We start from the raw sequence: 23,682 nt of genomic DNA on the forward strand, positions 1-23,682 counted from the left end.
GCATGCCCATGCCATCACGTTGCCTCCACCATGTTTTACAGAGGATGTGGTGTGCCTTGGATCATGTGCCGTTCCCTTTCTTCTCCAAACTTTTTTCTTCCCATCATTCTGGTACAGGTTGATCTTGGTCTCATCTGTCCATAGAATACTTTTCCAGAACTGAGCTGGCTTCATGAGGTGTTTTTCAGCAAATTTAACTCTGGCCTGTCTATTTTTGGAATTGATGAATGGTTTGCATCTAGATGTGAACCCTTTGTATTTACTTTCCTGGAGTCTTCTCTTTACTGTTGACTTAGAGACAGATACACCTACTTCACTGAGAGTGTCCTGGACTTCAGTTGATGTTGTGAACGGGTTCTTCTTCACCAAAGAAAGTATGCGGCGATCATCCACCACTGTTGTCATCCGTGGACGCCCAGGCCTTTTTGAGTTCCCAAGCTCACCAGTCAATTCCTTTTTTCTCAGAATGTACCCGACTGTTGATTTTGCTACTCCAAGCATGTCTGCTATCTCTCTGATGGATTTTTTCTTTTTTTTCAGCCTCAGGATGTTCTGCTTCACCTCAATTGAGAGTTCCTTAGACCGCATGTTGTCTGGTCACAGCAACAGCTTCCAAATGCAAAACCACACACCTGTAATCAACCCCAGACCTTTTAACTACTTCATTGATTACAGGTTAACGAGGGAGACGCCTTCAGAGTTAATTGCAGCCCTTAGAGTCCCTTGTCCAATTACTTTTGGTCCCTTGAAAAAGAGGAGGCTATGCATTACAGAGCTATGATTCCTAAACCCTTTCTCCGATTTGGATGTGAAAACTCTCATATTGCAGCTGGGAGTGTGCACTTTCAGCCCATATTATATATAGAATTGTATTTCTGAACATGTTTTTGTAAACAGCTAAAATAACAAAACTTGTGTCACTGTCCAAATATTTCTGGACCTAACTGTATTTAAAGGTGAAGAGAAACCAAGGAAAAAACTGTGAAAACATACCCTGCTGTAACTAAATAAAAGCATAGTGCATATAAACATAGGGTACTTAGTAAACACTGTTTTTGATCAAAAAAAGCATAAAGCTATCCCACCAAACGTCAAGGTGTACCCAGTTGGGATAGTACCTACACTCTCTAATATTAAAACCTTACCATGGGTCTAAAATAGGCCTCAATGGTCTCACAAGTTCCATGTATACCATCTCATACTCCAGCTCACTTTTTTTGTTTTTATGTAGTTTTTTTGTATTCAGTACAAACAGGGAGTGGCCCCCTTCTCAGCGAGCTGGACATTTCATTCTGTGAATCCCCCTGACTGTGTGTGTCCTGTTGGGACCCGGTCGCTCTCAGCCCTTAGCCACATTGAGGCCTATTTTAGACCCATGGTAAGGTTTTAATATTAGAGAGTGTAGGTACTATCCCAACTGGGTACACCTTGATGTTTGGTGGGATAGCTTTATGCTTTTTTTGATCAAAAACAGTGTTTACTAAGTACCCTATGTTTATATGCACTATGCTTTTATTTAGTTACAGCAGGGTATGTTTTCACAGTTTTTTCCTTGGTTTCTCTTTGTCTCATGGCCAGTGTGAACATGGTCTCACAAGTTCCATGTATACCATCTCATACTCCAGCTCACTTTTTTTGTTTTTATGTAGTTTTTTTGTATTCAGTACAAACAGGGAGTGGCCCCCTTCTCAGCGAGCTGGACATTTCATTCTGTGAATCCCCCTGACTGTGTGTGTCCTGTTGGGACCCGGTCGCTCTCAGCCCTTAGCTACATTGAGGCCTATTTTAGACCCATGGTAAGGTTTTAATATTAGAGAGTGTAGGTACTATCCCAACTGGGTACACCTTGACGTTTGGTGGGATAGCTTTATGCTTTTTTTGATCAAAAACAGTGTTTACTAAGTACCCTATGTTTATATGCACTATGCTTTTATTTAGTTACAGCAGGGTATGTTTTCACAGTTTTTTCCTTGGTTTCTCTTTGTCTCATGGCCAGTGTGAACATGGTCTCACAAGTTCCATGTATACCATCTCATACTCCAGCTCACTTTTTTTGTTTTTATGTAGTTTTTTTGTATTCAGTACAAACAGGGAGTGGCCCCCTTCTCAGCGAGCTGGACATTTCATTCTGTGAATCCCCCTGACTGTGTGTGTCCTGTTGGGACCCGGTCGCTCTCAGCCCTTAGCCACATTGAGGCCTATTTTAGACCCATGGTAAGGTTTTAATATTAGAGAGTGTAGGTACTATCCCAACTGGGTACACCTTGACGTTTGGTGGGATAGCTTTATGCTTTTTTTGATCAAAAACAGTGTTTACTAAGTACCCTATGTTTATATGCACTATGCTTTTATTTAGTTACAGCAGGGTATGTTTTCACAGTTTTTTCCTTGGTTTCTCTTTGTCTCATGGCCAGTGTGAACATGGTCTCACAAGTTCCATGTATACCATCTCATACTCCAGCTCACTTTTTTTGTTTTTATGTAGTTTTTTTGTATTCAGTACAAACAGGGAGTGGCCCCCTTCTCAGCGAGCTGGACATTTCATTCTGTGAATCCCCCTGACTGTGTGTGTCCTGTTGGGACCCGGTCGCTCTCAGCCCTTAGCTACATTGAGGCCTATTTTAGACCCATGGTAAGGTTTTAATATTAGAGAGTGTAGGTACTATCCCAACTGGGTACACCTTGACGTTTGGTGGGATAGCTTTATGCTTTTTTTGATCAAAAACAGTGTTTACTAAGTACCCTATGTTTATATGCACTATGCTTTTATTTAGTTACAGCAGGGTATGTTTTCACAGTTTTTTCCTTGGTTTCTCTTTGTCTCATGGCCAGTGTGAACATGGTCTCACAAGTTCCATGTATACCATCTCATACTCCAGCTCACTTTTTTTGTTTTTATGTAGTTTTTTTGTATTCAGTACAAACAGGGAGTGGCCCCCTTCTCAGCGAGCTGGACATTTCATTCTGTGAATCCCCCTGACTGTGTGTGTCCTGTTGGGACCCGGTCGCTCTCAGCCCTTAGCCACATTGAGGCCTATTTTAGACCCATGGTAAGGTTTTAATATTAGAGAGTGTAGGTACTATCCCAACTGGGTACACCTTGACGTTTGGTGGGATAGCTTTATGCTTTTTTTGATCAAAAACAGTGTTTACTAAGTACCCTATGTTTATATGCACTATGCTTTTATTTAGTTACAGCAGGGTATGTTTTCACAGTTTTTTCCTTGGTTTCTCTTTGTCTCATGGCCAGTGTGAACATGGTCTCACAAGTTCCATGTATACCATCTCATACTCCAGCTCACTTTTTTTGTTTTTATGTAGTTTTTTTGTATTCAGTACAAACAGGGAGTGGCCCCCTTCTCAGCGAGCTGGACATTTCATTCTGTGAATCCCCCTGACTGTGTGTGTCCTGTTGGGACCCGGTCGCTCTCAGCCCTTAGCCACATTGAGGCCTATTTTAGACCCATGGTAAGGTTTTAATATTAGAGAGTGTAGGTACTATCCCAACTGGGTACACCTTGACGTTTGGTGGGATAGCTTTATGCTTTTTTTGATCAAAAACAGTGTTTACTAAGTACCCTATGTTTATATGCACTATGCTTTTATTTAGTTACAGCAGGGTATGTTTTCACAGTTTTTTCCTTGGTTTCTCTTTGTCTCATGGCCAGTGTGAACATGGTCTCACAAGTTCCATGTATACCATCTCATACTCCAGCTCACTTTTTTGTTTTTTTTTTTGTTTTTTTTTTTTTTGTTTTTTTTTGTTTTTTTGTTTTTATGTATTTAAAGGTGGCATTTTTGTGTGGTAAATTTGCCGTATACTTTACAGGAGACGTCAGACAAGGTGTGACAATTGTCCAGGCTGATCTTATTACCTGCTTTACTTCTTTTTTTATCTTACTCTGCTGCAGGAGACCCATTTTGGATGTTCTTTCAGTTTCTTCTGTCAGAGAGCGCAGCCTCTGCTCCTTCACGTCAATATCTCCCAGCAGTTTGTCCATGCTGGCAGATTTAATGCTATCTAGCTGCTGTCTCTTTTTCGCCTCCTGAGAATGCCTGTGCTCAGACTCATTTAGCAGCTGCTTCTGTAAGGCAAAAATATATCTGTCACGTGACGATTGATTGAGCCTACCAATTATGTTATTCTATGTTCCGTGAGTATACTTGCCAACTTTACATAGCCTGTCATGGTGGAGATTGATCATGATGGGAACTGTATTACTGAATATTTTACAATTTTAGATCAGAACCCTTGAACATCTCTAACACGTTCCTATATACCTCTAACATGCCCCCTCTGTGTGTGTTATTGATCCTCCCATTCCACAGGGTTTTGCAAGATTTTGGTGCATCACTGAATATTTGTCATCTCCTCTGGGAGTCCAGGGGCGGTCTAAGAAAAGGTTTAAACATTGTGAACTCATAGAGAAGTTGGAAATTCTTCAGGTTGCATCCAAAACATTATTATAGATCTTCAACATTTATTATTCCCTAAATTTGAATTAATATATTCACCGATTACTGTGTTCCCCAGTTTCCAACGACTCTCTGGTCCTTTTCTGACTTGTGTGACTGAAATTTTGACTTACCAAATCATACTGGGGTTTATGTGTGAGCCGGAGGTCGCTATTACAATGTAAGCCCATGGAGCCTTTTTATGATGCTCTATAGGTTTACAATGAAAAAGCCACTTCTGGTTCACACATAAACAATAGTGTACGGCAGTAAGTGAGAATAGACATCATGTGACCCAGAAGAGGACCAGAGCAGTACTGCAAACTGAGGAAGACAACGATCGGTGAATATATTTATGCACCTACATTACACTACATATACTGTATATTAAGACCAGTTTAGGGAATATAGGATGTTGTGAAAGAGCTTCTTTAAACCTCTCCGTTCTACACATGAAGCCTTTGTTTGGTCAGATGTTTATATGTGTTTTCAATGGGGACAGGTAAGCTACTGTCGGGCACCTTTACTTGCATATTATATTGTCTCCCCTGAATACGAATCGGTCGGGTGTTTCCATTTCAATTGATCAATTCTTCTCTCCTCAACATAATCTGTGTACAAAGGAGAAAATTCCTTTGATTTTATACTGATAATTTGAGATTATTTGAGAATTTAGTTGCAGAATTCCTTATTGAAAGATCTAGACCTTGGTTAGTATATCCTAGGTTCTCCACACGTGGTATTGGAGGCAATATTCTATTACTAATAAATGACTTTTATTGTGTAGCCTTGGGGCTACTGTGATGTAATCTAGTTGAATAGGGGTACATTACCCTATATGTGTAGCCAGCGTTTTCACTACAGTTCACTGTATAGCAGTGGAGTAGAGCATTATACATTGCCATATATGTCATGTATGTGTTGTATGGGAACATTACCTGTCTACTCAGCTGTTGTCCCACTTTGCTGGCTTCAGCCTGTGTCCTCGTCAATGCTGTCCTTGCAGCCACAAGCTGCTGACGTAACAAGGCCATTTCTTGTTCCACAAGCAGCTTCAGCTTTAAGCCTTCTTTTTTGTTCAGAATAGCTTCCTGGTTATTAAACATGAGAATACAGATTACGATACTGGGAAATCCCACATTAACAGAAATTTGATATTGATGGCATATTCCTAGGACTGAAATCACCGGGGATCCTTACTGATTATGATAAAACAGTGAATGGGGCTATGTTGCTGGTTTGTCTGTACTAAATGTTATGGGGTCACAGCATATCACTAAAGCTGGGTTCACACATAGCGACAGCGACAACGACGTCGCTGTTACGTCACCATTTTCTGTGACGCAACAGCGACCTCGTAAGTCGCTGTTAAGATCGCTGCTTAGCTGTCAAACACAGCAGACGCAGCAGCGACCATAACGAAACGCGTCGCTGTGCTACATGTGCAGGGAGCCATGCTTAGCCCTGGCTCCCTGCACTCCTAGCTACAGTACACATCGGGTTAATTACCCGATGTGTACTGCAGCTACATGTGCAGAGAGCAGGGAGCCGCGCACACTGCTTAGCGCTGGCTCCCTGCTCTCCTAGCTACAGTACACATCGTGTTAATTACCCGATGTGTCCTGCAGCTACATGTGCAGAGAGCAGGGAGCCGCGCACACTGCTTAGCGCTGGCTCTCTGCACTCCTAGCTACAGTACACATCGTGTTAATTACCCGATGTGTCCTGCAGCTACATGTGCAGAGAGCAGGAGCCGGCACTGGCAGCGAGAGCGGCGGACGCTGGTAACGAAGGTAAATATCGGGTAACCAGGGAAAGGTCTTCCCTTGGTTACCCGATGTTTACCCTGCTTACAGCTTACCGCAGCTGCCAGATGCCGGCTCCTGCTCCCTGCTCGCTTCATTTCGTCGCTCTCTCGCTGTCACACAAAGCGATGTGTGTGTCACAGCGGGAGAGCGACGACCAAAAAATAAAGCTGGACATTCAGCAACGACCGGCGACCTCACAGCAGGGGCCAGGTCGTTGCTGGATGTCACACACAGCGACAGTGACGGGACATCGCTGCAACGTCACAGAAAATGGTGACGTAGCAGCGACGTCGTTGTCGTCGTCGCTGTGTGTGATACCACCCTAAGACCTAACCATCTCATGATCATTAGGGACCCAGTTGTGAGATCTTCATAAGTGAAGACCATTTGTAGAATTTTGAAAGCTGTGTTGAAAATGCTTTCAACATAAGAGCTGTCACCTTTGGGCAATTTCATCGTACAAAATAGCAGAAAATAGAAATGTTCAATGAAGATATAGAAATGTATTATCTAATAGATTTAAGGAGAATACAGTAGATGTGACTAGTGATGAGCGAACGACTCGGTGCCTGGGTGCTCATTAAGTGAAATGAGTAGTCATGGGCGAGCATTAAAATGCTTGAGTACTCATTACTTGATTCGACGTGGTTTGACGCTTGCACAAGCTAGACACAAGTAACGAGCATTATGGAAAGTCAATGACTGGCCTGCTCAGGTCTCAGCATATATGCAGCCAGCCATAAACAGAGCATTTCTGGAGAGAGGGATGGTGGGGTTCTTTTTGGTCCCACTACATCCAAGAACATTGCTTTATCTCCCGGTAGAGCAATTCAGAGACTGCGAACGGCTCTCCCTAGGGTGCCTGCACACCTCATGCAGTGAAGCGAGCCTGTGCATTTGTGGCACCCCTGAGGCTTCAGTGGCCACAGGGTACTGCACCTCATCACAGGTGCAGTAGTCATCTCGGATACGGAGGAGGTCATTGCCGGTAAACCAACACAATCCACCACAACACACAGTTAGATGCCCTCTTACTGGGACTGGGCTAGGGTAGAGACATTGGGGGGTGCCCATTACATAGTTGTGGACCCTCTGCTCACTAGTTCAGGAACCTAAGGGGAGGAGCTGCAGGAGTGCTGCACCATAGCTCCCTCAGATCCGAGCGCATACGACATGTTGCAGAGCCCTAGGCTGGTGGGCACTTCACGTCCCGCCAGCAGAATCCGCCGGGCAGTGGATTTCAACGCTTCTGGCCCACACAAAGGGCCCGGGGCACAGCAGCATATAGAGCCAGGAGTCGTGATAACAGGGCGGCACCAGTAACAGACTCGCGCTGTCTGCTATACGGGACAGGAATGGGGTCCATTCAAGGACTCTGGTCCTCACGTGGCTTCAAGCCGCAGGGACTCACACCACACAGCGCAGGGAGGAAGGACTCACAGAAAGAAACACAGGTTCTAGGCTCCAAACTATCTCGGATTGGCTGGAGCCCATCACAGCAGAGTCCGGCAGTCCAAAGGTGGTGAAATCCCAGTGAGAAAAGAACTTTAAACTGCAACCGTTGTGTCGTCCAATCCTTCCCGCACCCCTTTATTAGAGTGGACTACTATTCCCAACCTTCCTGTGGGCTTGAGCTCTGCCTGTGGACAGCTGTACCAACCTAGCTGCACTAACACCGGCCCTCAGGGGAAACCCCTTGCATCAGCGGCTCCCATATTATAGCCGCACACCACAGGTGGTGTCATGAAGAACTACTATCCCCATCATCATCCACCTTTCATTGACACCGCCACCGTCACGGAACCAGGCCTGGCAGCTGTGACATCCCTATTCCTACACCGGTCCTGTGACGAGTAACCCCCCAGATGCCATGGGTGCGTCACATTGTGCTCATTATTTTACGGACGAAATATCTGATCACCCGTGATACTCGGCAGAGCAATGCGAGTGCCCAAGCACCCTGATGCTCCATCAAGTATCAACAATGCCGAGCATGCTCTCTCATCACTAGTAATGAACATTATGATGCTCAGATGCTCGGTACTCATTTACACAGTGTAATGGAGGTCAATCGGAAACTTGAGGATTTTTCTAGAACATTTTTCAGAATAATTCTCAAGCTTCCCGTTGACTTGCATTATACTCTGAAAACGAGCACCCGAGCACTGAAGAGTTTGGTCATCACTAGTTGTGACCTATTCCACAATCTCGCTGTTATTGGCTTCAAGCCTTTTACCTTATGTTAAGAGATTATGGCCTCTTTTTTTGCAGTTTGATACTTGCTACAGACACCTAGATATAGTTAGGGGAATTATTAGAGAAATACCAGGAGAAATAATATATAATAGAAGTGTTTAAGTACTGCAGATTTCCTTGTAATGTGCTGTGTAGGGAAAAGTTTGCTTGATTTTCCATGTGGATCAATATCCCGCACAAAAACCATTAGAGCATTCTAGGTCTTTGTATGGATCAGAATACTGCAAGTGTTGCGGACGGGGGACAGACCACGGCAGGGGCTGCTCGGGACTCTTGGATCTGGGATCGTTGCAGTGGCTCGAGTGCAGCCGGACCCGGGCTCGTGCAGTCGTTCGTCCTCACAACTCAATAAGGGGGTATTTACAGGGGAGAGTTTGTGTCAGTGACGCCACCCGTGGGTTGCGGTGATGGTTGGTGACACCGCCGCTGCCTTGGTATGGGGTGCCCGGGGCTGATGGAGCGGGGACAGCAGGATAGTATCCCCTCCACGGGCATGGGAGGTGTAGTCCTGGGGCCCAGATGTAGGAGGGATGGAATGCTGGGGCGCAGCTTGCAGGGCTGGACCGGATGATACCGGTGTACTCACATTTTGTAAATAAGTCACACCAAGTCCAAGAAGTAAACCAAGTGCCGGATACCGGTAGCCTCCGGAGGGGTGTGCTCGGGTCCCACACACCGGTGAACAGAGCAGGGGCCCTGCCTCCTGCACTTTTGGTATTGTCTTGACTAGTCCTGCATGAAACTGGAAAAGTCCACTCCCGGTGTCTTTACTGTGGGAGCTGTGGCCTGTGAGATCTGACCCTTGGGATCTTCACAGGCACTTGCAGACGCCCTATCTGTCGCGTTGGGCTTTTGTCTCGCTCTATCTGGGCTGCTGGTGGGACAAGACGTGGAATCTTGTCCCCTGCTGGCTAATTGACAAGGGGCTTGAAGCTGTCCTCGCCCTAGGGCCCAGGTACCCCGACTGTGCACGGCCTCCGTACTGGATCCCCGCTGATGGCACCGGCGGGCTACAACCCTACCCCGGTCCACTTAAGGTCTCCCACGACCGGATCTCTGTCGCCTGTGGAACTGCTCTGCCGTCTGCCACCTAGTCAGCTTCACTAGTCCGGTAGTCCCGGAGCTACAACCCTCGACTACTGACTTCTACTGTCCTCTCTCTTCACTGTCCAGACTCTAACTCCACCTTTTCCCTCCCCTGACACCTCAGAACCCCTAGGTGGGCATCACCATATGCCTGGGCCCCGTCCACTGGTGTGTCCCTATTGTCATTGGGGGGGTGACTAGGCTTTGTGGCTGGTGTATGTACCTGTGTGTGGGTTGTGATGGAGGGCCAAGGGGGAGGGAATCCTGCATCTGGAAGATGGATGCAGTCTTCTGTGACAACCTCATTTTGTCAGGCGTCACACAAGCAATTTAGTGGCAGCCATCTTCATTGCAGATAAGCACACGGTACTGCACAAGTAGCCAGTCTTGCCTGCAACTTGCGGATGTGACTGACCTAATTTTCAATGTGGCCGTCTGAAACCAGACTTAATGTTGTCTGTCCAAGTTATACCATAAACTTACAAGAAATGAAAGAATATCTTTTTCTGTGGTTTTAGTTTACACATTTTTAAAAAAAACAAACCAGAAACTACATAACATTAACTCTACCTTTTCCGTGCTTCTTAGCTTGGCACGCAGCTGGCCTTCTTTGGCTGTGATTTTCCACTTATTTAGCGCTTTCAGTTTGCATACTAGTGCTTGTAGCTGATAGTTCTCTTCTCTTAGACTCTGCATCTTCTCTTGCTAAGAAAAATGATCATATGTATTACATAAAAAAATTAAGTTACACTTGTGTTCAAAAGAATCAGCTCTGATCTCAGTGATTGCAGCTGACCATTCCCTGTATTCCCTTGACCCCGAGTACTTTTCCCTTCTATATTTCTTCACATTGTTCTCGTTGCTTGTCAACCGTGAGTTTTAAAATATTCCGTGAATCCTGTGAACCAAGAAATGTAGTCTAACATTTACCTGTTGTGAAGAGCCACTTCCAATACCATTTGATATAAATATTGAGTGTGAACTCAATTTTTGTTAAAGGGAACCTGTCATCAGAAATTTCGCCCAAAAGCTAAAAGATTCCCCCTCTGCAGCTCCTGGGCTGCATTCTAGGAAGGTCCCTGTTATTATTGTGCCCCATGTGAGACCAAAATAAAGCCTTTATAAAGTTCTACCTTTTTGTATGCAGCTTCTGTAAATCCGTCACGTGGGCGGGCTCTCTGCCGTCCGTTATTCTGCCTCCTGGTTCTGTATGCCGCCCCCATCGCTCCTTTCCATATCTGATGCACCGCCCACTGCTCCAGCCATCCCCGCGCATGCCCAGTGCCAGTCTCACAGGACTGAGCAGTGTGACCGCTGGTGACGTGTGCGCAGGCAAGTGATTATGGACGGGACTGTGACTGTTATCAGCAAGTACCCGGCCATAATCTCTTGAGCGCGCAAACCTCTCCAGCATTCACACTGAGCTCAGTGTAGATGCTAGACTGTATGGGCTGCTTCCAGGAATGACGTCCCTTTGTCACGTGATAGTATTTCGAACACGCCCCTATCACATGACAAAGGGACGTCATCCCTGGAAGCAGCCCATACAGTCTAGCATCTACACTGAGCTCAGTGTGAATGCTGGAGAGGTTTGCGCGCTCAAGAGATTATGGGCGGGTACTTGCTGATAACAGTCACAGTCCCGTCCATAATCACTTGCCTGCGCACACGTCACCAGCGGTCAAACTGCTCAGTCCTGTGAGACTGGCACTGGGCATGCGCGGGGATGGCTGGAGCAGTGGGCGGTGCATCAGATATGGAAAGGAGCGATGGGGGCGGCATACAGGACCAGGAGGCAGAATAACGGACGGCAGAGAGCCCGCCCCCGTGACGGATTTACAGAAGCTGCATACAAAAAGGTAGAACTTTATAAAGGCTTTATTTTGGTCTCACATGGGGCACAATAATAACAGGGACCTTCCTAGAATGCAGCCCAGGAGCTGCAGAGGGGGAATCTTTTAGCTTTTGGGCGAAATTTCTGATGACAGGTTCCCTTTAAGCTCCTTTTGGCAATTTTATTCTGCTTAATTAAAGGGAATCTGTCATCATGTTTTTGCCACCTAATCTGAGGGCAGCATAATCTACAGAGAATCCAGCGATGTGTCACTTACGGGCTACTTAGTGTAGTTTTCATAACATCATTGTTTTATCAGCAGAAGATTATCAATTGATGACTAGTAAACCTGCTGCTAAGTAGAAGCTCTGTATAACCACGCCCAAAACACTTATTGGTAGCTTTCTGCCTATGCATAGTGTACACTGGAGTGGGCGGGGTTTCACAGAGCTCAACATTCAGTGAATTGGTAGATCTGTAAGAAACAAAAAAGTGATTTTATCAAAACTGCAGGAAAGCAGCTAATTAGGTAATGCATTGCTGGGCCTCAGCCCCTACATTATGCTACTTGTTAAATTTGTCAATATCTACCATTCGTCCTGTGAAAGCTTGTTCTATAGGTTTATGGATCTAAACATTTTTAAACGCTAATTGCCTTCTTGTAGCCACAAGGTCTCGACATGGTGATCACATCTTCCATTTTTCTTCTCTGCAGTTAATAATTTGAATTGTTACCTCTGTTGGTGTAAAGAAATGTATTGGAATACAAATAAATATAAGAAAGTTTGTAAAATATCTGATCAATGAAGGATTCTTCCTTCATCTTCTCCTTGGCTTTGCCTCCTGATCTCATCTTTCATACTTGAACATCTAAAATCCCCTCCTTCGGACATTGGAAGAAGGGAGAGAGCAGCAGCTTCCTTCAGATGACTGGATTTGTCAGAAGGAGAGGAGAGTAAAACCAGCACTGATTGGCCACAGGGATCATGTGATACAATGTAGGAAGAGCCAGTGCCGAAACCGCTGAAATGGTGCCAACATTAGCGTATAAATATGCCGATTGCAATATGATGAAGAAAATCACATTGCACTCACATCAATGTTAAACAATAAGGCATTGCTGATCTGCGCATTTTCCTCACCTGTAATCGGCCTAAGGAAAAAATCACCGCATGCTGCGTATAGACACCCGTGCCCTCTACACACACGATCACCCACACGATCATGTGCATTGGGGGGTTACTCCACTAACTACATTCATCCCCAGTCCATCTTATTTACTTACATATATTCACCTACAATGCTGGCCAAAAGTATTGGCACCCCTGCAATTCTGTCAGAGAAAATACTCAGTTTCTTCCTGAAAATGATTGCAATCACAAATTCTTTGGTATTATTATCTTCATTTATTTTTATTGCAATAAAAAAACACAAAAGAGAATGAAACAAAAATCAAATCATTGATCATTTCACACAAAACTCCAAAAATGGGCCACACAAAAGTATTGGCACCCTTAGCCTAATACTTGGTTGCACAACCTTTAGCCAAAATAACTGCGAACAACCGCTTCCGGTAACCATCAATGAGTTTCTTACAATGCTCTGCTGGAATTTTAGACCATTCTTCTTTGGCAAACTGCTCCAGGTTCCTGAGATTTGAAGGGTGCCTTCTCCATACTGCCATTTTGAGATCTCTCCACAGGTGTTCTATGGGGTTCAGGTCTGGACTCATTGCTGGCCACTTTAGTAGTCTCCAGTGCTTTCTATCAAACCATTTTCTAGTGCTTTTTGAAGTGTGTTTTGGGTCATTGTCCTGCTGGAAGACCCATGACCTCTGAGGGAGACCCAGCTTTCTCACACTGGGCCCTACATTATGCTGCAGAATTTGTTGGTAGTCTTCAGACTTCATAATGCTACGCACACGGTCAAGGAGTCCAGTGCCAGAGGCAGCAAAGCAACCCCAAAACATCAGGGAATCTCCACCATGTTTGACTGTAGGGACCGTGTTCTTTTCTTTGAATGCCCCCTTTTTTTTTCCTGTAAACTCTATGTTGATGGCTTTTCCCAAAAAGCTCTACTTTTGTCTCATCTGACCAGAGAACATTCTTCCAAAACGTTTTAGGCTTTCTCAGGTAAGTTTTGGCAAACTCCAGCCTGGTTTTTTTATGTCTCGGGGTAAGAGTGGGGTCTTCCTGGGTATCCTACCATACAGTCCCTTTTCATTCAGACGCCGACAGATAGTACGGGTTGACACTGTTGTACCCTCGGACTGCAGGGCAGCTTGAACTTGTTTGGATGTTAGTCGAGGTTTTTTATCCACCATCCGCACAATCTTGCGTTGAAATCTCTCGTCAAATTTTCTTTTCCTTCCACATCTAGGGAGGTTAGCCACAGTGTCATGGGCTTTAAACTTCTTGATGACACTGCGCACCGTAGACACAGGAACTTTCAGGTCTTTGGAGATGGATTTGTAGCCTTGAGATTGCTCATGCTTCCTCACAATTTGGATTCTCAAGTCCTCAGACAGTTCTTTGGTCTTCTTTCTTTTCTCCATGCTCAATGTGGTACACACAAGGACACAGGACAGAGATTGAGTCAACTTTAATCCATGTCAACTGGCTGCAAGTGGGATTTAGTTATTGCCAACACCTGTTAGGTGCCACAGGTAAGTTACAGGTGCTGTTAATTACACAAATTAGAGAAGCATCACACGATTTTTCAAACAGTGCCAATACTCTTGTCCACCCCCTTTTTTATGTTTGGTGTGGAATTATATCCAATTTGGCTTTATGACATTTTTTTTTTCATTGAAGGCAAATTAAATGAAGATAATAATACCAAAGAATTTGTGATTGCAATCATTTTCAAGAAGAAACTGAGTATTATCTGACAGAATTGCAGGGGTGCCAATACTTTTGGCCAGCACTGTATATCGCGTACTTGTGCCACTTAGCTTTATACATGTACAGTATACTTATAAATACACTCTATTTTTCAGACTATTTATTATATGGTTGTAGGTTTATTGCATATTGTAGCATATTTTGATATTATATGATAACCATTGTTATTCTGTATATGGTTTACATTAAAAACATTCACTGACTACCTGGACTTTATATTTTGCCCCTGTTTTAGGCCTCCTTAACACGTTTGTGTCTCCGGTACATGTTTGGTCTGTTTCCTCATGTGCTGGAGACACGGGCACACGTAGACCCATTAAAATCAATGGGTCTGCGCTCATGTGCGTGTTTTGCCATGGACCGTGTGTCCATGTGGAGCATATGTGTGCCCGTGTGCTCCATACGTAGACATGTCCATTTTTCTCTGGCATCACAGGTGTCACACGGACCGCACACGGACAGCACGGATGTGATCCATGTGACACGCACTGGAGAAAACACACGTACCTGTGAAATAAAAAGAATTTCTACACTCACCTTCTCCAGCACTGCTGTCTCTGCCGTTGCTGTCACTTGCTCATTATGATCATTGAATATTCACTCCACTGGGGGCGGAAGCAGCAGCAGCGGGGAATCGGCAGGACCAGAGGATCAGAACAACGGACAGCGACGCCAGGGACAGGTGAGTAGAAAGTTCCCGTTCTCCGTGTGTTATCACGGATAACACACGGAGAACACACGTGTGCCATAAACACGGCACACAGAGGGCAATACGCACCTTTGACACGTCTGTGAAAAACGTGCGTGATTTTCACAGACGTGTGAAGGAGGCCTTAGAATGACCTTGCCTTTTATTCCTTATTTTATGTATTTTATTAATTTAATAATATTATATATTATTTTAGACTATTTAATTGGGATGTAAGTGCCTCTACCTCCTTTTTCCCTCCGGGTGTTGTATCCTGGCGCTTTGCTTGTTATGTAAGTGATTTTGCATAAAAGGGTTAAAGATCCAACAGTTGCAGAGTCTGATGACTTACAAGGTAAGCTGTTTCCTTTCTTTATTCTCCTGCAAACATTTAGCATCATGTGGCCTGACCAGTTTAACCAGTACACAGTGAACTATAGAGACACATGTCTCTGTGGGTTTTGCTGACAGGTCTTCACATTTAACTGATATATGTGGCACACTTATCAGCAGAGGGACTCATGTGAACAGATCCAATCATATAGTTTATCTCAGTTTATGTTTTTTGCAAAAATACAGCTATTTATTAAGTTTCTAAAAGGGTGGAGATGGGGAATTCCAGTATTTATAGATTACACTTTATAATTGTACTAGCTGTACTACCCGGCTTCGCCCGGGTCAATAACTGTTGTTAACAAAATAGAATGTATTAGCAAAAATGTATTCTGCACACAAAAAACACAAAACAAATAGATAGAAATGTAATTATTAAAAGGCAAAAACTAAGCTAATAGAAGCATTTCACAACATATATTTTAACACCACAGATATTCCACACAGATTTAACTAAATTGGCCAAGTAATGTGCTCCTTCTGTCTCTTTCCAGGTCTGTCTCTTTCCAGGTCTGTCTCTTTCCCCGTCTGTCTCTTTCCCCGTCTGTCTCTTTCCCCGTCTGTCTCTTTCCCCGTCTGTCTCTTTCCCTGTCTGTCTCTTTCCCCATCTGCCTGTCTCTCTCTGTCTCTTTTTTTGTCTGTCTCTATCTCTCTGTTTCTTTCCCCATCTGTCTCTTTCTAGGTCTGTCTCTTTCCCAGGTCTGTCTCTTTCCCCGTCTGTCTCCCCGTCTCTTTGTCTGTCTTTTCCTGTATGTCTCTTTCCCTGTCTGCCTGTCTCTGTCCGTCTCTTTCCTTGTCTGTCTCTATTTCTCTGTCTCTTTCCCCATCTGTCTCTATCAAGGTCTGTGTCTTTCCCCATCTATCTTTGTCTGTCTCTCTGGTTGTCTCCTCCTTCCCTGTCTGGTTGTCTCTGTCCCTGTCTGCATGTCTGTCTCTTTCCCCATCTGTCTCTTTCCCAATCTGTCTCTTTCCCAATCTGTCTCTTTCCAGGTCAGTCTCTTTCCAGGTCAGTCTCTTTCCAGGTCTGTCTCTTTCCAGGTCTGTCTCTTTCCCGGTCTGTCTCTTTCCCGGTCTCTTTACCGGTCTGTCTCTTTCCCAATCAGTCTCTTTCCAGGTCAGTCTCTTTCCAGGTCAGTCTCTTTCCAGGTCTGTCTCTTTCCAGGTCTGTCTCTTTCCAGGTCTGTCTCTTTCCAGGTCTGTCTCTTTCCAGGTCTGTCTCTTTCCTGGTCTGTCTCTTTCCCGGTCTCTTTCCCGGTCTGTCTCTTTCCCAATCAGTCTCTTTCCAGGTCAGTCTCTTTCCAGGTCAGTCTCTTTCCAGGTCTGTCTCTTTCCAGGTCTGTCTCTTTCCCGGTCTGTCTCTTTCCCGGTCTGTCTCTTTCCCGGTCTCTTTCCCGGTCTGTCTCTTTCCCGGTCTGTCTCTTTCCCAATCAGTCTCTTTCCAGGTCAGTCTCTTTCCAGGTCAGTCTCTTTCCAGGTCTGTCTCTTTCCAGGTCTGTCTCTTTCCCCGTCTGTCTCTTTCCCCGTCTGTCTCTTTCCAGGTCTGTCTCTTTCCCAATCTGTCTCTTTCCAGGTCAGTCTCTTTCCAGGTCAGTCTCTTTCCAGGTCAGTCTCTTTCCAGGTCAGTATCTTTCCAGGTCTGTCTCTTTCCCTGTCTGTCTCTTTCCCCGTCTGTCTCTTTCCCCGTCTGTCTCTTTCCCCGTCTGTCTCTTTCCCCGTCTGTCTCTTTCCCCGTCTGTCTCTTTCCCCGTCTGTCTCTTTCCCCGTCTGTCTCTGTCTGTCTCTTTCACCGTCTATCTCTGTCTGTCTCTTTCCCTGTCTGCCTCTATCTCTCTGTCTATTTCCCTGTCTGTCTCTCTGTCTGTCTGTCTCTCTGTCTCTCTCTTTGTCTGTCTGTCTCTCTGTTTGTCTCTGTCTGTCTCTCTGTATCCGTCTCCCCACCGACATCTTATTACCTCACATATAAGCTTCTTATACTATGAATGTCTTTTGTTCCTATAGCAACCGATCACAGCTCCTACTAATAACCTGCAGTTCCAGGCTCCATTTACTTTAATGGAGCCATGTTTTTTGGAGAGTAACTGTAAAGTGCGGGGTTACATTTTCCTGTCAAAACATAGTCTATGACGTTCCCTGGGTCACATGGGGTGTCTGTGCAAAATTTTGTGATTGAAAATGCGACGGTGCAGATACACTTTTCGTTTCTCTTTTTCCCCATTATGTAGATAGGGGCAAAATTGATTGGTACATTGGAACGCGCGGGGTTAAAATTTCGCCTCACAACATAGCCTATGACGCTCTCGGGGTCCAGACATGTGAGTGTGCAAAATTTTGTGGCTGTAGCTGCGACGGTGCAGATGCCAATCCCGGACATACACACATACATACATACATACATACAAACACACATTCAGCTTTATAAATTAGATTCTTTTGTATAATACATATTTATTGATGCTAATTATTAAGTGTAAACTTAGACTAGACAGTCTTCAAATGCTCCAGACTTGTCAGAGAAAAACTCCAGCAATGGGAAAAAGTGCTCCTACGCCTTCCAATCAAAACGTTAATTTGTACCATTAAAAATCCATATAGTGACATGACATGATCGGATAGTAGAAAAAATGATAAAACCAAAGCGTTTCGGCAAAGCCTTATTCAATGTGTGTGAATTATTCACAATTAACATTTTGGCTGTGAACAATTCACATCCAACCATGAATAAGGCTTCACCGAAACGCGTTGGATGGCTTTGTCCACTGTATGGATTTTTATGGTATTTTTATGGTTATGGTTTCCTATCGCTGGAGTTTTCCTCTTTAGATTACTTGAATGTCCCTGCACTGCCCAGGCGTCTCTGTGCTGAATTGGGATTTCATCCATCCATCTTAGGAATAGTTACATAGTTACATAGGTTGAAAAAAGACCTTGGTCCATCTAGTTCAACCTTCTGAGGAAATCATCCAGCCCTTCTTTAAAAGCTGTTATAGTGTCTGTCATTACTACCTCTAGTGGTAGGGCATTCCATAATCTGACTGCTCTAACTGTAAAGAACCCTTTCCTATTCAGCTGTCGGAATCGCTTTTCTTCCACTCGCAGTGAATGCCCCCTGGTCCTTAGTATTGGGGTGAGCTGACCACATTGTTTTTGTTTTACATTTATCATAGCAGTTCATTTCATTAGATAAATCTGTCTAATTTTGAGACTGTCTAGTGTACGTTTAAAGCACTTTTTGGTCTGCTTAATTTGTACCAGAAATGTGTGCCACAATTTCTGGTGCCTTTTTTTGGCGCATGTTAAGCCACACCCATTTTTTTAATAAGACATGCCCAATTTCATGTGGACACTCCCCCTTATTGGCCAAGACGCAGAAAGTATCTAAAACATATAATATGTTGTGGATCATAAAAGACAGGGTTGTTTTTGGTGCAGTTTAGGCTAAAAAATGAGTTTCATAAATATGTTGCAGTGTTTTTGTTGATATATTTTGTACTCACCATAGACAATGTGTTTTTCAGAGCACTGCCATTTTGACGAGGGTAATATTTTTTCTTCAGATGAATCATGTCGTCTACACCTTCCTTGCGAACATCACTGATGATTTCAGTCACTTGTTTGTTCATGGTAATGTGATAGCCATCTATTCTAGACTGTAACAAGGAAATATGCTATGTATGAGAAGAATAAGGCCATGTTCACACACTCAGGAGCCACAGCACTTTACAATATAAAAGCCATTCAAATGTTGCAGAAAAAATTCTGCATATAAAGATTGGGCAGATTTTCATTGCTGATTACACCCGATTCAATGCTGTGTAATAGAGTGGGGTGAAATCCGAAGCAAAACACCCAAAAAATATCCACAAGCAGCACATACAGATTTTGTTACAAATTTGAGTTAATTGAGATAATGTAGAAAAAACATTGGCGACAAGTTCTCCTATCTTACAAGGAACAATAAACTATGTGAAAGTGTAGATAAGATAGACTGCAGGATCAGTGCTCATTACAGATAACTTTCCATCAAAACAGATCCTGTGCATAGGACACAGAGGAGTCAAACATTCCGCCCTTTCTATACTTCTCCTCCAAGTCAAAGTACAATGTGCAGGAAGACAGATGCTAGTGAGGCATGGTGGCGTATATTAGAACACTTTATTGTTATCCTTTTGTTAGTCTATAGAACACTCTGTTTCCTCCAGTCCGATATTCTTACAATGGTTTTATAATGATTTATTGTTTTTGTTTTTACAAACTCTTCTCAGAATGGATTTACCCAGCATTTCAGACTGTTCTCTAGCCTCTCAGCTGATACAGTTGCTATTATTGTAGGGAATTTTATGGCTACTAATTGTAAATGGGTATCTATGTAATATACTGTGACACTAAGGCTACCGTCACACTTTAGCGACGCTCCAGCGATCCCACCAGCGAGCTGACCTGGTTAGGATCGCTGGTGCGTCGCAACATGGTCGCTGGTGAGCTGTCAATCAGGCAGATCTCACCAGCAACCAGTGACCAGCCCCCAGCCACCAGCCACCAGCGACGCTGCGCTTGGTAACTAAGGTAAATATCAGGTAACCAAGCAAAGCCCTTCCCTTGGTTACCCGATATTTACCTTGGTTACCAGCGCACACCGGTTAGCACTGGCTCCCTGCACTCAGTGCCAGAGTACACATCGGGTTAATAAGCAAACCGGTTTGCTTATTTCCCCGATGTGTACTCTGGCTACATGTGCAGGGAGAAGCCACTGGCAGCCTGAGAGCGGCGGACGCTAGTAACCAAGGTAAATATCGGGTAACCAAGCAAAGCCCTTCGCTTGGTTACCCAATATTTACCTTGGTTACAGCTTTCCGCAGGCTGCCAGAAGCCGGCTCCCTGCTCCCTGCACATTCAGGTTGTTGCTCTCTCGCTGTCAAACACAGCGATGTGTGCTTCACAGCAGGAGAGCAAAGACCAAAAAATGAACCAGCACTGTGTGTAACGAGCAGCGATTTCACAGCAGGGACCAGATCGCTGCTCAGTGTCACACACAGTGAGATCGCTAATGAGGTCACTGCTGCGTCACAAAAAACGTGACTCAGCAACGATCTCGCTAGCGATCTCGCTATGAGAAGTACCCCTTAGACAGTCGAAGTAGGACTTGCTTTGGCTAATTTCTGAGCCACAGAGATGGCCACCATGTAGACCTAAACTGTTATGCTGATCTAAAGACCCCCTGTTACTCTAAGTATGGGGAAGTACCATGCGTATGGCTACAGGGAAGGGAAACCCTGTGTCTAGGGAGGTGGGTGATGGTGCCCCCTGACCAAACCTTCCTCTGGCTCCCCTGCTCACCCTACATAGATTCTGCACCTGTGCGCCAAGCAGGATACCTGGCCCTGGCTGACCCTGAACTGGGCCCTAGGTAAGGAACAGATGGGATGAGCGCTTAGTCAACCCCACTAAGCTCTAAAAAAGACACATGGAGCACAAACAGGGAGAAGTGAAGGAATAACGTATCTCCAAGAAGACTCAGGGAGAGGAACAGCAACAAACAACGTTTCTTCAGATGAATACAAGCCGACTGCTTGCATCCAAGGCCTGTATAGGAATATAACTCTATCACCAGCAAAAATCAAAAGGAAATCTGGGTATTTAAGGACATTAAGGGAAGTGATGATGATTAACAACTGAAAGGTGAGGCTATCCGCAGGGTCTTAAAAGGAAAGGGATTAACCTCAAGCAGAGAAGATACATAGGATACCATTTACACCACAGCAGAAAGAATGTCAGGGAGCAGTTTATATTGCCAAATGCTGCGACCTTCTACAGCCAGTCACCACAGGACTGTCTGTCAACCGTGACACCCCCAGACATATTAAATGACTGTTAGCCAATCTATGCTTCAGCCAATCATTAGGCCAACAGCGATCTTAGCCGATTCTACCATATACAGGAGCCTTAATTTGACCAAGTGCTCTCGTATTTTCTGTAAGCAAGGCTCTAGGCAATATGTCTTCTAGCAGCTTTTAATAGAAAACACAGGAGCGTTCTGTCAAATAAGGGCTCCTATGTTTGGAAGAATCAGCTAAGACGGCTTATCTCAGGGAGAACAATATGATCGGCAGTTTGAAATCAGACATCGACAATAACATTTCGTCTGACAAATCATTCGATTGGCCTCGCCATACACTTGTCATAGTGTAACTGTAGGATAGCGAGGGAAATGGTGCTCCTATACTGTCCCTCACGCTTGGGGATACCAGGCTATACCTAACCTCTGGATTACTCCTGATAGTGGAGATGCTGGAGACCCATGTCTTATTATTCTCCTGACCAGAACTAAACTGTTCCCCCCTTCCCCCAGGGAAGAAAGGGGAAAGAGTGTGATTTAAACACAGATAAAGACAGACATGGAAAAAAAAAACCAAAGGTCAGACTGAAACCTGAGAGGAACAAACAGTAAGAGACTAAGGAGAAAAGCAGGAGAAGTAAGGCAGCAACAAAAGGACAACAAATGCTTAGAGCAACAAAGTACTACACCCACCAATGAGTATGGATCACAATACCTCACCAAACCAGTATAGAGAAGCTAAAGCTGCCATTAAAGAAAGTGTCCAACCAGCATATATAGGAGGGGAACCAATGTGACTGGCTCCCCCACAGCATGTGATCAAAGTAGACACACAAACAACCCAGCAAAGATTAACTCTTTCTAGCCTGCCTATGAACTACAAGTCTGTGGGTCGTTGCCCTAGTCTGCCTGCGCTGATCACAGACATCAGAGAAGTTAGCATGCAGAGTACCAGAATATGTAGTCTACACAGATCCTGACGCTGCCATGACAGTCAGTAATGTTTGTACAAACCTCCTTGTGACAACACTTTATTGATATTAGATGTACGGCATATATTAGTGTAATGTGATTGCCTTAATGGGGTTGTCAAGGCTTGGGGCTCACGTCCGCAGTCACTCTATTCAAATCCTCACAGTGCGCGCTGTCAGGATTTGCTAGCGCCAGGAGTGGGCAGTCATATGACTGCAATTATGCGATATGCAAACCTCCAGTCATATTTTTACTAAAAGTATCCAGCCTTGCTTAATTCATTTATATTGAACAAGGCCGTGCACGTCTGGACCGCTTGAATGGAAATCGCAAGCTTGCGGGCACACACCTTCCTGCTTCTGGCGCCGATACTGGAGAATCTTGACAGCGCACACACTGCACACGATGAGAGAATTCACAGGTTTGCAGTCACATAGAGTGATTGCAGACTTTACCACAAAATCTTGACCACTTCTTTAGGTTCTAGCAATGCCTCCAGTGGTATAAATTCACCAATTATCCACAGTGATAAAGTTAGGGTTAATTCCAAATACATAATGAATAACAGGTATGGATAAGTTCTCACCTTCAGGGATACACATGCAGCAAACAAAGTCCTGATTAAGGCCTCATATTCATCCTGCACTTGCTTTTTTATGGTTTCCTTGGAAGACATCATTTCTTCTTCAATAGCTTGTAGTCTGGCTCTGAGCGCTGTTATTTCTATGATGAGTTCATGGCTCAGATCAGTATTCTAGAAAGGAAAAATAAATGCTTCAGTCTGGTGTCCTCATGCAAAAATAAAACAACATCATCTTTCATCCAAGACTGGTAATGATATTTAGTTGTTTTCTTACAAACCAGTGACAATTTCCATAAAAAATTTTAATAAAGAATTTTATTGATTTTGAGTACTGAGAACAAATCCATATAGCAACAATGAAGTACATGGTTTTATATCAAGGTAGAATGAGTATGACATGTCCTCACACTAACAATATGAAGAAAGAATACCCCTGACATGTAACGGGGAATCAAATACAGGAAAAAAGAAAAAGAATAGATAAAAGGGGGTAAAAAAGAATAGATAAGTGGTTTGAGAATAAGGGGAGGTGTTATGATCAGGGACCGAGGAGGATAAAAAAATGTGGAATCCCAAAAAGATAACAGAGTGGCTGGAAACGTAACGGACTGCAGACCTAATCCTGACACACAACTAACAGTAGCCGTAGGGTGTGCCTACGATGACCTGGACGCCTCGACAAAGCCGGAGAACTAAATAATCTCACAGATAGAAATATAAGAAAGCTAATCTGCCTCGGAGTAGTCCTCAAAGATAGATAGATAGATAGCCCCCCACATGTAAAGGCTATGGTGATATAGACAAATACAATACAAAGCCAGAAAAGACAGATTCAGCAAAGGTGAGGCCCAAACTATCTTTATAGGAAAGG

At 44.2% G+C, this 23,682-nt stretch overlaps 1 protein-coding gene across 1 annotated transcript in view; it reads right to left on the reverse strand.

Moving 5' to 3' along the window:
- Positions 1–23,682, reverse strand: part of LOC142297229 (coiled-coil domain-containing protein 162-like) — a 186,769-nt gene that overhangs the window by 22,537 nt on the left and 140,550 nt on the right. The window contains exons 13-17 of the mRNA XM_075341487.1: positions 22,815–22,982; positions 18,918–19,070; positions 10,176–10,310; positions 5,394–5,546; positions 3,876–4,085 (exon numbers count right to left, since the gene is read on the reverse strand). Of these exons, the coding sequence (XP_075197602.1) occupies positions 3,876–4,085; positions 5,394–5,546; positions 10,176–10,310; positions 18,918–19,070; positions 22,815–22,982 (819 nt within the window). The remainder of the gene's footprint in view (positions 1–3,875; positions 4,086–5,393; positions 5,547–10,175; positions 10,311–18,917; positions 19,071–22,814; positions 22,983–23,682) is intronic.

Source organism: Anomaloglossus baeobatrachus, chromosome 3, assembly GCF_048569485.1.
Source record: "Anomaloglossus baeobatrachus isolate aAnoBae1 chromosome 3, aAnoBae1.hap1, whole genome shotgun sequence".
In the NCBI taxonomy this organism is placed as follows: Eukaryota; Metazoa; Chordata; class Amphibia; order Anura; family Aromobatidae; genus Anomaloglossus; species Anomaloglossus baeobatrachus.